Raw genomic sequence first — 15,143 nt, forward strand, 5'->3', positions numbered from 1 at the left:
GCCTGATATATTTAATCTGCAGTTTCCATCTACTGTAGACTCATGGCTGAAACACCAGCTTATTTTGGGGATTTTCTGCTTCTTGCAATATCTTGGATGATGAACAATCCTGAAGAACCCGAAAGCTTGCACGCTTTTTCCTACAATTTTCATTGCAATAAAGATGTTGTCATATTATATACAATAAGTTAGATTTTTTCCCCATGATTGGTACATTGCAAAATGTACCTCTGAATTAAGATATATAGCAAATGTCTACAGGTAGTCCGTGACTTATAACAGCTCATTTAGTGACTATTTGAAGTTAGACAGTGAAAAAAGTGACTTATGGGTGTTTTTTTTTTTTTCATATTTATGACCATTGCAGCATCCCCATGGCCACCAGATCAAAATTCAGTTGATTGGCAACTGATCCATATTTATGATAGTTGCAGTGTCCCAGGGTCATGTTATCCCTGTTAGGGTTCAAGCAGTTACTCCAATTAAATCATGAGCCTTGAGCCACACTCCCAAAACTAAAGACGATTTATTTGAAGCTACCATTCTACATCCGGCACTAACCTGGGCGAAGCCAACTGTGAGATACATAATTTACTGTCACCCATGATCCTGCTTTCCCCCCCCACCCCTCTGGGTGTATCATCCAACAAAAAATGTCCATAGCCAAGAGTCCTCAGTCATGCTCTCCAATTCGATTTTTTCGCAGCAGAAGCTTCAGTCATCTAATCAGTCTTTGAAGAAAATATGAATGGAATGTACTTTCGATTCCGCACTGTTGCCTGCTCTTTGAAACTCCCCCCTTCTTTCTGTTGTCAACTATAAAACATGTATACAAAATGTTTTGAGTTGACAATCCCTTTTTGTTATCTTCTGACAAATAAAATTAATGGGGAAGTCAGATTCATTTAACCACCATGTTACTTCACTTAACAACTATGGCAAGAAATGAGACAAATTTCACTTAGCAACAGAAATTTGGGGCTCAATTGTGGTCGTAAGTTGAGGACTACCTGTACATGAAAAATAATTGTGCCTTAATTACTTCTGTTCAGTGTAACAATGTGTTTTGTAACAAAGCTTTTCTTCCCGTAGCCACTCCTGAAACTCCCCAACCTTCTCCCCCAGCTGGCTCTGGAGCTGAACAATACAAACTGCTTCCGGGGGCCATCGCAACTGTAGCCAAGCAGCCCACTTCGATCCCTCAGCCCACCATCACAAAGCAGGAGGTCATCTAGCATCCAACCGAATGAAAAACCGATGACTCATAGACCGCTGTGTGGAGAAACAAACCTCCCCCGTTCTCATCTCAATCACCCTAGTGGTCGAACAATTGATGGAGCTTTTCCAGGGCAAAAATGTGCTTTTTTTTTTTTTTTATTCGGAAATTACACAGGGGGGAGAAAAATAAAAAGTGATCTTCACATATGCAGCTGTGACTGAATGCTGCAGAACTTACAGATTGGCCTCAATGGACGCTTTACCCTTTGCAAAGAGAACCAGATGTCAAACTGTAGATCTGTTGGTGGCTGTTCCAAAAATTGCACTGACTTGCCTGTTTTGCCACTGCCTTCTTTTCCCCCCTCTCCCTGTTTCTCTACAAATCTGCCTTTTTTTTTTTTAAAGGCAGCTGACCGGAAAAGATAGAAAAAAACCAAGCCCCATGACTGGAGCATCTCCAAACAGTCCTTTCTGTGACATTATGGGTTACACATTTCCAGAGTCTTGATCCTTACAGGAAGAAGACAAAGATGCGGAGACTCTGAACTTGTTGAAGCTGAAGCATACATACCGTTTGTACTGCCTGCCAAAATGCCTTGGGGGAAATACTACAAGTAAAATATAGACTCATATGCTTCCACTGGCTCTAGCAGTCTATAATGTTGAATGATGAAGATTTGCTCTCTTTAAGCACAATTGTTGCATATGCTACTGATATTTTGTCCATCTGGTAAATTAATAGCTTCTTTGGGGAAGCACCCTCATGCTGAACAAAGTATGGCCTTGCTGCATCTAGTTAACATTCTCTCCGTCTAACAATGCACTGTACCTCTTAGCTTCTTTGTTGACTTCAGGATCTATCACTCAAGACCACTGCCTCTGCTTATGAAGATTTTGTGACTAACAGACATTGACAGACCATTCCTTTATGCCTTTGTTTAATGCAGCATTCCCCAACCTTTCCAGGTTGACGGCCTGGCACCGGGGGAGGGGGGAGGGAAAGAATGGTTTTACATGATGGGCAGGTGCGCACGTGCATGTGCACAGCTTCATTCGTGTGAGCGGTGAGTGCGCTCACATGAGTGGGACTGCAAGCGCCAGTGCCCACCACTCAGGCAAATGGGGCTGTGAACCCCAGAGCCTGCTGCTCACGCAAGTGGAACTGCACATGAATAGAGGTGCATGTTTGCGCACTGCTGGCATGGCCTGGTTCCAAATGGGCCACAGTTCCAAAAGGGCTGTAGCCTAAGGATTGGGGATCCCTGGTCTAACGGTTTTTGAGAGCACAAGATTTGTGCCATTTGCTAGCAGGGAAAAGAGGGAGAGCATGCCTCTGTGAAAGTGCTCTGCTGGATCTGGGACTCCCCTTTTTCTGCCCAAGAGAATCCCTTTCAGTTCTACTCAAGAAAAAAACTGGATCCAAATGGAATTTAGTGATGATGGAAGGGGATTGGCAAGGATTGGTCAGAAAGCTTCAGGGAACATCCTATCACATGAGCAAAGTTCCTTCCTATTTACAATGAAGGGACAATAATGAACCTGCACCTGCACTGCCAAACAGGTTGGACTCTAGATGGACCGACTTCACTTCTTTACCAGAATTTGCAGTTTACAGAAATGGTTCTGTAGCAAGTCCTAAGGACATACTTGGATTGTTATGACATCCACCCAAAGTTTTCTTATAGCTGACAGCCTTCCACAGGGCGCAGACAGACATAGACCCTGGAATGATTCCTTCCTCAGTTATCATCATTTAACAAACCAGGATATGGCATTTATGAGTTAAAGAAGCTGAAAAAGAAGTAAAGCCACTCAGATCTTAAGAGCCCCATGATTTGCTTCAGTTTATCTTAGGAGATCAGTAATCAAATTATTCTTTAGCCATTTCAGTTTCTTGTAAAATTGTAGGTTTAATTCACATGATAATTCTAAAGAAGCCATAAAGTAATTCCACTGTGTTTTCAGTGTTTACCTGGTAAAACTGGACTGGGGATAAATTCAGACTTACAGAATATTATTGTATAGTTTAAATAATATGCTACCCTTAGATCCGCCAACTGAAGCTTGATTTCAAACATACACACTTAGATTAAAAAAATCCTAAACCAAGTTGTTTTGAGTACCGGTGTCAAACTGTGTTCAGGTTTTTTTTTTTACACAAAACTATTCCAATCTATTTTATTAACTTGATTCCCTCCAGATTTATTGAAACTGCCAGAATTCCTAATCAGTCTTCTGGGAGTTGCCATCTAACATGCCTGGAGGGCTCCAAGTTGGGGAAGGCACGCCAAAGTTCCATCGTTTTAGTAATGTAACAGGAGGGGGTTGTTTGGAAGGTTTTGTTTTGTGCCTTCAAGATAGTTTTGACTTCTGGCAACTCCCTGGACAAATTCCTGCAGTTTTCTTGGCAAGACTTTTTGGAAGTGGTTTGCCATTGCCTCCTTTGTAGGTTTGAGAGAGAGTGACAGGCCCAAGGTCACTAAGGTGGGACCAGAAATACACTCTCCTGGTTTCTAACCTGATGCCTTAACCACTACACCAAATTGGCTTTGGATATTACTATTGTTCTGTTTGAAGTTCCAAAATACTGCATATTCCCTTATTCTGAACACTACACTGGGATTAAGCAGATCCTGACTACAACCTCATTGGTGTCCTATCATTCCATGTGAGTTGAGAAGCCATTCCATGCTCTACTGATGTGCAGTAGTGTGTTTCTTCGTAAGGCTTCAGACTAATGGTGTATTGAATCAGCTTTCTCTTCCAATTAGTGTTAGCTACCTCGAGTTTGAATAGTATTTCCTAGTCCTGCTGTCCTTAAAGCATCTAGGCCCAGATCCTTCTGTGTGTAAAGTACAGTACATGTTCAGATATAAGGTGTTGCCAAAGGTAAACATTTTCTTGGACCTGGTGACTTCATGAACATATTCATCTATAGTAATTTCTTTCTGCTCCCCCAGTGAAGCCTACAGCCTCAATGTTGCTTGATGTGCTTTATTCAAACATCAATCAAGCCTACTCTGCTTAGCTTTTCAAGATCAGCTGAGGTCAACTAAGAGCTGCTAAGGGTAGACCTCCTACTTTAGTTCAACTGTATTATGGAAATTTGCTTAAAATTCTAATATGTTTTTTAAAGAAGTATACAACTCCTCAGAATTGTTGGGAAGACATTGGAAGAGGGCATGCAGAAGTAGTAACTACAGTTCTTGCTTTTCAAAAATAGAAGGATAATTTGGAGAAACACTTATTTATGATAAACACAAATATATTTTGTAGAGTCATCTCTTTGTCAGCATGTAAAGGATAGCCAAAGTAATCCCTGCTAAAAAGGACTCAAGTCAGATTCTTACTGGAAATAAGCCAATTTACTGCTAATCTACCATCATTTTATAGGCTGCTGCTTAACATCTAGTCCTTTTATGACAGATTCAAAAGTAAACACCCTGCCAGTCCCTAGTCATTGTCTAAGTATTGTAATGTTTGCCGAACACAAACCTGTTATGCTATGTAATTTATTATAATGATGGGCTGAATAATTTTTCTTTAAATTATTGTGTAAATAATATTGATTCCATGAAATCATAACATTTTATATGAACAATGTAAATTACAAGACTGCTTCTCCAACCGCAGCAATGTTTTATGTATCAAAGTTGGAGGAAGTTATTTTCAATGTAGATTTACTACATGTCATCTTCTAGGACTGTATGTTCATTTTCATTGACTACTGCCTTCCAATGGAAACAGCTGTATTTCTTTATTCGTGTTTTAAAAAAAATAAATACAAAAATCTTTTCTAACCATTCACAAACAGATGTTATTTCTAAAATGATGAAAGCAAATCAATTAATGTCAAATACAAGGATTTTAGTTCCTTTATATTTCTTTACCTTTAGTCAGTATAGCATAGTGGAATTATGGAGAAATAGGCTGGATTGACACATGTCAAGAGCACTTAATTTAGCCATGGGGTTCCAAACAAACCACAGTTGGCTAGAGTCATCTATGGTCAAATCAAAAACATTTTATGGGATTACAAAGTGGGTTGCTTAGCATGTATAAATGAAGCATAAACTTATGTAAAGATCATTGGTGTAATTTGCATGTATACATATTCATATTATTCAAGGCTGTAACATTTGAAATATGTAACCTATACATTCAAAGGTTATAGGTTAAAAGTCTCAAGGGGTATTCCTTATTTATAAGAAAAATATCACCAATGCTCCAAATAGTCAGGTAACAGATTTTGCATGCTCTTAAAGGTGTTTTTAATACTAATGCTGAAGCTTCATCACTCATTTGCTGTGTTGGAGAACAAGATCCAAGTGCTAGACCTGTCTCATCTAAAAAGATTTATCTCTTTAATCACTCATAAAAGTGATTTTCTCATGGGCAGATTTATATAGTCAATTAAAAGTCATATGTGGAAATCTGAGACATCTTCTAAGATTTCTAACAGTCTACAAGTGGTATGTGCACTCAGTCACTTGTACCCTGGTAATCTCTGATCTGAATTACTGCAATGCATGCTACATGGGGTATCCTTGAAAAATATCAAGAAGCTACAATTGGTTCAGAATAAGCACAAAATTCTGGAGGCCCCAGACATGTAACACCACTGTTATACGAACTGCACTGATTACCAATCTGCTTTCAAATCTAATTCAAGCCGTTGGTTATCATCTTTAAAGACCTTTATGGCATGGGTCCAGGATATCTAAGAAACTGTCTTGTCCTGATTGGAATGGCCTGTCTTACTTGTTCTGGCAGAAGGGGCCCACTAAGGAATTTCAAGTGGTAAATTCTAGGAGAAGAGCCTTTTCTGCGGTGGCCCCCTACCCTGTGGAAATCTTGCTGCCAGAGGTGAGAACCTCACACACCTTTCTGGTCCTCTAAAAGGGCCTTTAAGCCTCACTTTGCCAGTTAGCATGGGGTCCAGTGGAAATGCTTTAGGATGGAGGTGGTTGGTGCAGCGGCAGAAAAGACACCTGCTCCGTTTGAACCTTCGGTTGTTAGACTGCATTTGATTTTTGAAATTTAAATTCTTCTTATATTTCTGTTTTTATTACATTGTACGCTGCCTAGATTGATTTGGACAGTGAGTTAAACAGCATATAAAATAAATCAATAAAATAAAATGTGCAGGGCTAATTGCTTCAACCTGAGCTAGAGCCACTAAATTCCAGGTAACCCTTACCACACGACCGCAACTGAGCCCAAACTTTATGTTGCTAAGCAAGACAGTTGTTAAGTGAATTTTGCCCCGTTTTATGACTCTTCTTTCCACAATTGTTAAGTGAATCACTGCGGTTGTTAAATTAGTAACATGGCTGTTAAGTGAATCTGGCTTCCTCGTTAACTTTACTTCTCGGAAGTTTACAAAAGATGATCACATAACCCTGGGAGACTGAAACTGCCATGAATATAAACCAGTTGCCAAGCATCTGAATTTTGATCACATGATCACAGGGATGCTGCAATGGTTGTAAGTGTGAAAAATGGTCATAAGTCACATTTTTCAGTGCCTTTGTAACTTCAAATGGTCACTAAATAAATGCTTGTAAGTCGAGGACTGCCTCTATTAGCATTTACATTCTGTTGAAATTCGGCAGAAGTTATTTCTAATTTAAAGTTCACTCCAGAGGTGGGATTCAGCCGATTCACACTGGTTCAGGCAAACCGGTTGTTAAATTACGCCCTCCCCCAGCAGCACAAGGGAAGGAGGCCGCCGCTTTCCCTCTTTCTTCCCTCTGCTCCTCCTCTCCCCCCATGCCAGTCGCTCCATTGCCCGTTTCTGCATTGCAGCGCAGTGCAGAGCCCACAATCCACTTTTTTGGGGGGTGTTAATTTAACAATCAGTTCGCCCAGGATCAGGTTGGCTATTGCGGGAGGCTCATCTCACATGTGCGGCGGAGCTGGAGGACGGGGATGGGCCACGCTTCCCACGACAGCCAACCTGACCCTGGGCAAAACGGTTTTTAAATGATTTGAATCCCACCAACTGGTTCACCCTAGCCCTAAAACCCAAATTACTCTGGATCCATACAACCATCTAATACAGAGGCCTCCAGAAGTTTTGATGCATAATTCTTACAGTTTCTTGCCATTGGATATATTAGCTCGAACCATTGGGATCTGAAGCCCAAAACTTCACGTCCCTCTCCCTGAGAATAACTTAATTGTTAAAACAATATTGTATTACGAATGACAGACTGAGAGTAATTATACTTTTCTCTAAGATCACCTTCTGAAGTAAATGTCTGAATTATAGATTCTTGAGTTCAGTTGCTCAATCACTCGACTGCTTGGGTGACAATTCTACTTCACATTTTGAATTATTTTTACTAACTATTTCCATCCTCCTACTTAAAGTATAGTGCTGAAAAATACTGGAAATAATTGTCTTGCCTCAGGGAATGGTTTATGTTCATTGATAGGGCTCCACAGATTTGGATTTGACTGATTTCATCCAAAAGTCTCCTGTAGATCACCTTCAATTCCCAGGAATAAAAATCGGATGTAATAATTTTCATTTGCAAAAGAATTCATCCTCATCAATCACGACTTAACCTTTAAAAATGCTGACCAAATCTAAACAGGTTTTCTGCCATTCTAATTCTCTGTAGGTTAAATAAGTGACGCCAAAGGCAGGACAGAGCCACTAAAGCACAAAAGAAAGATAAAGTGAAAGTTAATTTGTTACTGGTTGTAAAAGTGAAGAAATAGCTTGAAGATTAGGAAAGACTGTAAACAACTCCTCCTACTCCACGATTACTGCCTCTGGTCACGAGACCTTTGTGTGTTGACCAGCATCTGTCACAGTCAGAGAAGAGGGACAAAGGAGGATATAGGTCTAGAAGGAAGAGGGGCCTTTCCACATTATGCTTTGGTATTAATAATACAGTGATGCTGCACCTGTAGGTTCTCATGCTATTGTCCTTGCTGAGCAGCTGAATTGATGTCCTTCTGGCAAAGTGGCTTCAGATTGCAGCTTGCCTCACACGAAGCCTCAGAGTTGTGGGTAGCCAATGCTTCTATGCTTTGATTTGCTGTGTGAAAACAGTGTTGCAATGCCAAGATGGAAGTAGCAGGAAGCTAATTTCATCTTTCTCTGATTGGCTGCCTGGAGGAAGCGTTGGTGAGCTCCGATGAATGCTTCAAAGAGTAGCAGTAGGGACAATTATGGGTCATTGCAAGACAAAATCTAAGGGGCTGGGTAGCAGTGCCTGGATGTGCTATGGTGAATTTTCAAGCATGGTTCTATTATTTGGTTGCTTAGTAATAACAGGCCCTGAAAGACTGAGCAGTAAAGTTATTGTCATTTTTCAGGAACGAATGGAAAAAGAAAAAAATTTAGAGGTGAAAATGTTTCCCAACATCAAGATGTAGACTGTATTTTCTACCAAAAAATCAAATTCTTTTGTTTTCAATATGGGGATGAACAAATGAATTGTCAATCTAACCAGACAAGGCTGATGCGTGGCTGAAACAGGTTGGGTAGGAAAAGTAAGGGGCAGAGAGAATGCAAGTGGTTGGCAAGAAATAAGAATTTCCTTGCTGCTTTGTCTCCAGCCATTACTAGCCTGCCCATTTGAATTATCCTCATGAAAACGTGGCCTTTGTCAGAAGAAAAATATATCATCCATAGTAGAAAGAAGTAAGATAAATTCAATACATGAACAGTGAAACAGGGATGAAAAGTAAAAACAGAAAGGAATGAGGTAGCTTTGATTTCAAACATGAAGTAGGATGGAGAAATCAGATTGCGATTCTTACAGTTAAGTCCCAATCTCCACAACTTAAAAACTATCTGTGTGGCTTTAGGGATAGAACCTAACCGTATCATCCAGCCCAACCTGGCATCTTCTGATATAGCAAGTGGTAATACACAATCTGTTGAGGGACGGGGCAAGGAGTGCTGTCATGACTTTTTCCAATCAGGGAGGTATAATGTAAGAACAAGAGAGCCTTGGCATTCAGGTGAAGGGGCTGCCATAAAATGGGGCTTGGCTGGCTATAAAACTGGGCTGTGGACTCTGAGGGAGTCCTAAGAGACTGAAATAGACCACGGATGTTTTTTTTAAAAGATGGCAGGACTTCTATGATATAAGAGACAAAAGAGAGGGAACCCTAGTTTTCTTTTTCTCTCTTTATCTTTCCTGTAATGAATTAGACACCTAGCTGGCCTATGCTATGATTTGCAGCAAAAATATGAAAGTACAAAAATAGTCTTTTAACTATTCTTCCTCATATGCTCTGCCTACTATTGAGTTCTTAATGGTTTTCTTGTGTGTCGAACCACACTTGGCCAAATCTTCTCTTCTCTCTTCTTCTCATTTTTATCCCTTGTGGATAGATGACCATCCATTACAAAAGATTTCCTCATTTTCTGTTGTCTTTCCCTTCAGCTTCCAGACTGTTTCCCAAACAGTTCATGCAGCTGTTGAATTTGCAAACAGCTTTCCCAGATTCTAACATCAGCTTCTCACTCCAGTTTGAAAACAGGGGATTAAAAAGGAAAGTTATACTTCCTATTTTAAGTATATTATCCTGACTTGCTGCTACTAGTCCTACTAGTCCCAAAGTCACTTGTTTTATAAATTTATTTTTCAACAAGAACACAATGATACATTTAATGTGTCACTTTGGTTCCTCGCATAATAATAAATCCAATGGTCTGGTTCCTTCTCTTAAGACAGTTGGTTATTAGAAGAAAATTTTGTCTTTAGATTGTAATTAGATGATAACATGATTAGGTCTTGAAATTGTGCAAAATCTCAACATATCCCTTCTTCTGAAAGAATTTCCTTCTAACTACAATAACAAGACTTTATTCTATAGTTTGTTAAATATAAAAACAAAACAAACCAGACCCTAGTCTATTGCTTTCTTTCCCCACTCAATCATGTCTGATTCTCAGAGACTGGACAAGTCCCTGCAGTTTTCTTGGCAAGGTTTTTCAGAAGTGGTTTGCCACTGTGTCCTTCCTAGGACTGAGAGAAAGTGACTGGCCCAAGACTGCCCAGCCTAAAGCAAGGGTAGAATTCACAGTCTCCTGGCTTCTAGCCTGATGCTTTACCATTACATCATGGGTGTCAAACTCGATCATGACGGTTTTTGCCTTTGCAGAGCCAGGGTGGGAGTGGCCTGTGCGTGATGCATCTGGCCCATGAGCTGCCAGTTTGACATCCCTTCATTACACAAAACTGTCACTATCACTCATCACTTCTACCACTGCTCAAGCTCACTGCTGTTAACTTTACCTATAAGGAAAGGTAGAATGGCAAGAATGGGGTGACAGAGAATAAATCAGCTGTCAGAAAGTCAGTTGCAGGTGCAAATTGCAAGTAAAATCATACATTCTGAAGTGTATCTGACATCTCCATTATTTGCCAATTGAACAAAAGGAACCCCAATAGGACTTATTCCTGACTGAACAGTTCCCACAGAATATAGGCTATTGTATAACACACTGTCTAACCAACTACACTTAGAGTGGTCTCCATATATGTTGAATTACAATGCTTATTCACAGATGTTCTGACTGGGAGTAACGTGAGCGTAAACTGATATAAATGGAAGGTTCAGGTTGGGGAAGGTTGGTATAATGAAAATTTTTCACGTTATTATTCCTTATGAATTCTTCAATTAGTGAAATGGCTTTCAAATTCCACCCCACCCATTTCATATAATCTTGGTTGGAAAACAGTCTTGGCGAACAAGTTTTATAGCCCCATATATATTATGCTGGAAAAAAAGCAGCTATTACTGCTATAAAAATCCACAGCATTTTCAAGGCCTTACGGTCATAAAATTGAGAGGAATCAGGGACAAGCTGAAGACGTGGCAATCCTGAGACAGCATTTTCCTGTGCCAGGCAGTGTTCAGTTCCTTCAAGGTTGAGCGCAATTCATTTCTATGTACTTCAATTTGTGATATCAAATGGAATCAGGTTCTGCTTGTAAGGTTTTGAGCTCCTGTCTAAATTCAGTTTTTAGGCATGATGCTTGCAAAAGTAATTACTGCTATTGGAAAAGAAATCACACCCTAGGCCATTAAAATCTCAGCAAATCATTTTTGTTTTGGGTGTGCACAGGATAAACTATGCCCAGCACTTGTCACTTCTCACAGCTGTTTACAGATTTCAAATGGTTTGTCGTTCCCTTCTTCTTACACTGACATCCTGGGAACTGGAGAGTTGAGTGGCAAAGTAAAAGGACTAAAAAATCTGTCAACCGCCTCATCAGACTTTAATTTCCAAAATGCTTTGGGAGATGCTATTACAGAAATTACACAGAATCCTGAGTTGTTTGCAATAGTAACCATGGACTGACGGTGAAACGTAAGGCGAACCTTTCACTGATTGTGTTGGAATGATGAATAGCATGTGTGAATGTGCAAAAGCGTGTAAAACCAGAGAAGGGAACTGGACATACTTGGCTGGTATCCTAAAAACCAAAATGCTCTTAATTGCAACACTATGTTGCAAGTCCTATTTGAAAAAGCAAAAAAACGGCCTTTTCACCTTGAACTTAGATATTTTTTTCGTTTGGCACAGCTCCACCATGTGGTTAAATAACCACTTCTCCTGACTCCCTAATATCACAATGTTTCTTGCTGGATTTCCACACCCAAAAGTTCTAGTGTAATCTTTTCCAGTAAGGATCTGGAGTTTTTTTCTTTTTATGTTTTCTTCTCATTTGAGCAGAAATGTTTAAGTATTTTGGAAGAGTTAGAGAAAGAGGAAATTTGTGACATGGTGTTTTTGCAGGTTAATGTTTCCAACCAACTTTTAATTCAGCTTCCCTTTTACTATAAACTGCCTTGAGTGCTTAACCAAGAAAAGCAGCATATTTAATATTCAGAATATATTTTTCCTAATACTCTTTGAACAATTCTAACTGCTTCTCCATATGATTACAGTACAGTGAAATCCTATATACAGGTAGTCTTTGACTTACAACTTAGTGACTCTTCGAAGTTACAATGGACCTACCTTGGGGTTATTTATAACCTGGATTTGAAGGTACAATGGTCAGGCCTCCCTCCTGAAGTCACGTGACCAAACTTCAGGTGCTTGGCAACAGGGCCATATTTATAGCCATTTGCAACATCCCAGGGTCCCGTGACTATAATTTACAATGGTTTTGCTGAAAGGCACTTACTTCTAGTTTTCAGCAAAACTGTGCTCAGAGTGAACTATTAGTTCACTTTACAATTGCCATGTTTACTTAAATGATTGCTGAAAAAAAGATCATAAAATCAAATAGATCACAGGCTCCATGGATAGGTTCCATTATGGTTGTAAGTTGAGCACTACTGCGTGTGCCTTTAGCAGTACGGTTATGATAACCTTAGACATGGAACCAATCAAGGTCTTGGAATAGCCTTCCTTTACTAGGAACTACAACTGCCAGGACGCCAGCTTTTGGAGAAGAAAACAAATTCCACTAATTTTCCACTAATCTGGTTCGTATCTATAGGGATTCTAGTTTTGCTTCTGAAAATTAACATCTGTGTTAGTCTTCTGCATTCGCTAAGTTTGTCAGTTATCTTTATTGCTAGACTATTTGTTCAGCAGTGATTAAATATCTTCTGCAAGCTTTCTCTACTCCCTCAACTCTTTGAAGTAGTAGCTCTTGTGCAGCACTGTTCTACAAACTAACCACCTCATTTGGGCCATAAAAGTTTTAGTACTAACAATGTTAGAGAATTCAAAAAAAAAACATTAAGAAGAAAAGAAAAAGTTATCATGGTTTTGCCAAATGAATTCAGTAGAATCCAATCAATATATAGATAGTCCTCAACTTACAAACCCAATTGAATCTGGAATTAAGTCAGATCACCATGTGTTAAGCAGGTCACCATGTGACTATGCCTGAATTTACAATCTTTTTTGCAGCAGTTGTTAAGTGAATGCCACAGATGTTAAGCAAACCTGATTTTTTTAATGGGTGTGGTTTTTCTTTTTTTGCAAAAAACTGGCAAAAAACACCAAAAATTGTGGTCATAGGACCCTGGGATGCTGCAAAATAGTCATAAATGTGAGTCAGTTATCAAGCATCGAAAATGCAAATGTAACTGTGAGTGTGTGCTTGTGTGTTTGTGTGTGTTCCCCTGTTGGAACTCCAAAACCAGATTTTAAGTAGCTCTGGAGATTTTTGTGATATCTTGAAACAGTTGCTAAGCAATCAAGTTGTTAAACAACATGTAAACTATCCCCAATTTTTCACAAGTTGGAAGGGGCATTTAGGCCACTGACTCCAAACTCCTGCCCAGTGCAAGTATCTATATTAAAACTTCCTTGAGATGATTGCAAGCCCTCTACTTCGTTGCACTCACACTACTCTTCCTATTACAAAGTTTACTCTTACATTCAGTTAGAATCTACGTTTCTGCACTTACCTTCATTATCCTGTTGCATGCAAGAAAGAACGAGTTCTTATGGGACATTCTTTCTGATATTTGAAGAGTGGTGTCATATTTTCGCTCTGTAGGAATATCTATAAGGAATCAAAAAAGTCAAGAATGTGAGCATGAGCATGCAATCAAAGTCCTGGCCTATTAACCTACCTTGCTACGGATGCTCCCATCTGTCATTTTTTATTAAATATAAACATACCAAACTCATTCAATTGCTTTTCATAGGATTCAGTTCCAGTTTTTCTAAAACCTTATTAAGTTGTATTATCTGGGACTGGAGATAATATTTGAGATGGAGTCTGACTAATTCGGATTACCATACGGTCTATGGAGATTATCAGTCATCCAGGTCATGGTTGTCCCAAAGGACAGTTGCCTTTTTTCAAGAGACAACTGGACTTTCTGGTTTTTCTTTGAAGATGTTTCGCTTCTCATCCAAGAAACTTCCTCAGCTTGAACAAGATCAACATTTGGATGCTTGGCAACTGTTTCATATTTATGATGGTTGCAGTGTCTTTGAGGAAGCCAGATTCACTTAACAGCCATGTTACTAACTTTACAACTGCAGTGATTCACTTAACAACTATGGCAAGAGAAATCATAAAATGGAACAAAATTTGCTGAACTGTCTTGCTTAGCAATGGAAATTTTGGGCTCAATTGTGGTCATAATTCAAGGACTACTTGTAGTAATTGTAGCAGTAAAAGTAAGTATTCCTCCTTCATAGATTTCTAGTTTTGAAAAATGAACACCAAAATTTCTTTGTGCATACATACAGAGATGTACTGCATGATTATACAGTATATTAAAATCCTTCAAGCTAAACCATTAAATTCTTTCAGCGAATCCATCAAGACCAAGCATTGAAAACGACTTTCTGATAGTTGTACAGGTCAACAAGACCCCAAAGCTAATCTCTCAATTATCTTATATATCAGTGTTAAAACAATATATTATAAACTGTAACTGCATGTCACACACTGAACTATAAAAAATCAACACCTTAGGAGAAAATGTGATTAATCGGTTTGCAGTTCACATTGTGCTGTGTGAATACAGGCACTAATTCTTACACGTCTCTTTCAATTAATACTTCGACAAAAGGGCACAATTAGCAACTAGCTTTTCAGTCGAACTGGTGGGAGTGGTTCCTCTTTCCTATTGTTATTGTTATTATTATTATTGTTATTATTATTGTTGTTGTTGTTATTTAGTGAGATTCACAGCCTTTGGGGCTGGTTGATAGCTCAACAGTCTTGTTGTTGTTGTTGTTAAACTTTCGCCACTCCAGCAAGAAGTTTGATTTCAAGAAGTTTCAATAAGAGGTTTCTCTGCTCTTATTCTCCCTCTCCTAGCCACGGCGTCTAAGCGTTGACATCGGGAATCGGAATTATAGTTTTAAAATTTAAATCTAGAGACTACAATCCTCGGTAAGAGGTACTTCGCCCAGGAAATCCCACGCATGCGCTCTCTCGCTATCTCTCTCTCTCTCTCTCTCT

At 39.3% G+C, this 15,143-nt stretch overlaps 1 protein-coding gene and 1 long non-coding RNA gene across 8 annotated transcripts in view; one reads left to right on the forward strand and one right to left on the reverse strand.

The window, feature by feature from the left end:
* The window catches only part of HNF4A (hepatocyte nuclear factor 4 alpha), a 70,228-nt gene extending 65,210 nt beyond the window's left edge, over positions 1 to 5,018 (forward strand). For 4 of the 7 annotated variants that reach the window (XM_087959338.1, XM_087959339.1, XM_087959340.1 and 1 more), the window contains exon 10: positions 1,093 to 5,018. In XM_087959338.1, the coding sequence (XP_087815464.1) occupies positions 1,093 to 1,235 (143 nt within the window). In that variant the 3' untranslated portion in view covers positions 1,236 to 5,018. The remainder of the gene's footprint in view (positions 1 to 1,092) is intronic. The other 3 variants (XM_087959343.1, XM_087959342.1, XM_087959341.1) reach the window with 1 other exon arrangement.
* Positions 1 to 15,096, reverse strand: part of LOC113410348 (uncharacterized) — an 81,620-nt gene extending 66,524 nt beyond the window's left edge. The window contains exons 1-2 of the long non-coding RNA XR_015748453.1: positions 14,647 to 15,096; positions 13,627 to 13,724 (exon numbers count right to left, since the gene is read on the reverse strand). This is a non-coding gene — a long non-coding RNA (uncharacterized LOC113410348). The remainder of the gene's footprint in view (positions 1 to 13,626; positions 13,725 to 14,646) is intronic.
* Positions 15,097 to 15,143: the final 47 nt, after the last annotated feature.

Source organism: Notechis scutatus, chromosome 3 (genome assembly GCF_049901735.1).
Source record: "Notechis scutatus isolate UNSWTSFEM ecotype Mainland chromosome 3, rNotScu1.2, whole genome shotgun sequence".
In the NCBI taxonomy this organism is placed as follows: Eukaryota; Metazoa; Chordata; class Lepidosauria; order Squamata; family Elapidae; genus Notechis; species Notechis scutatus.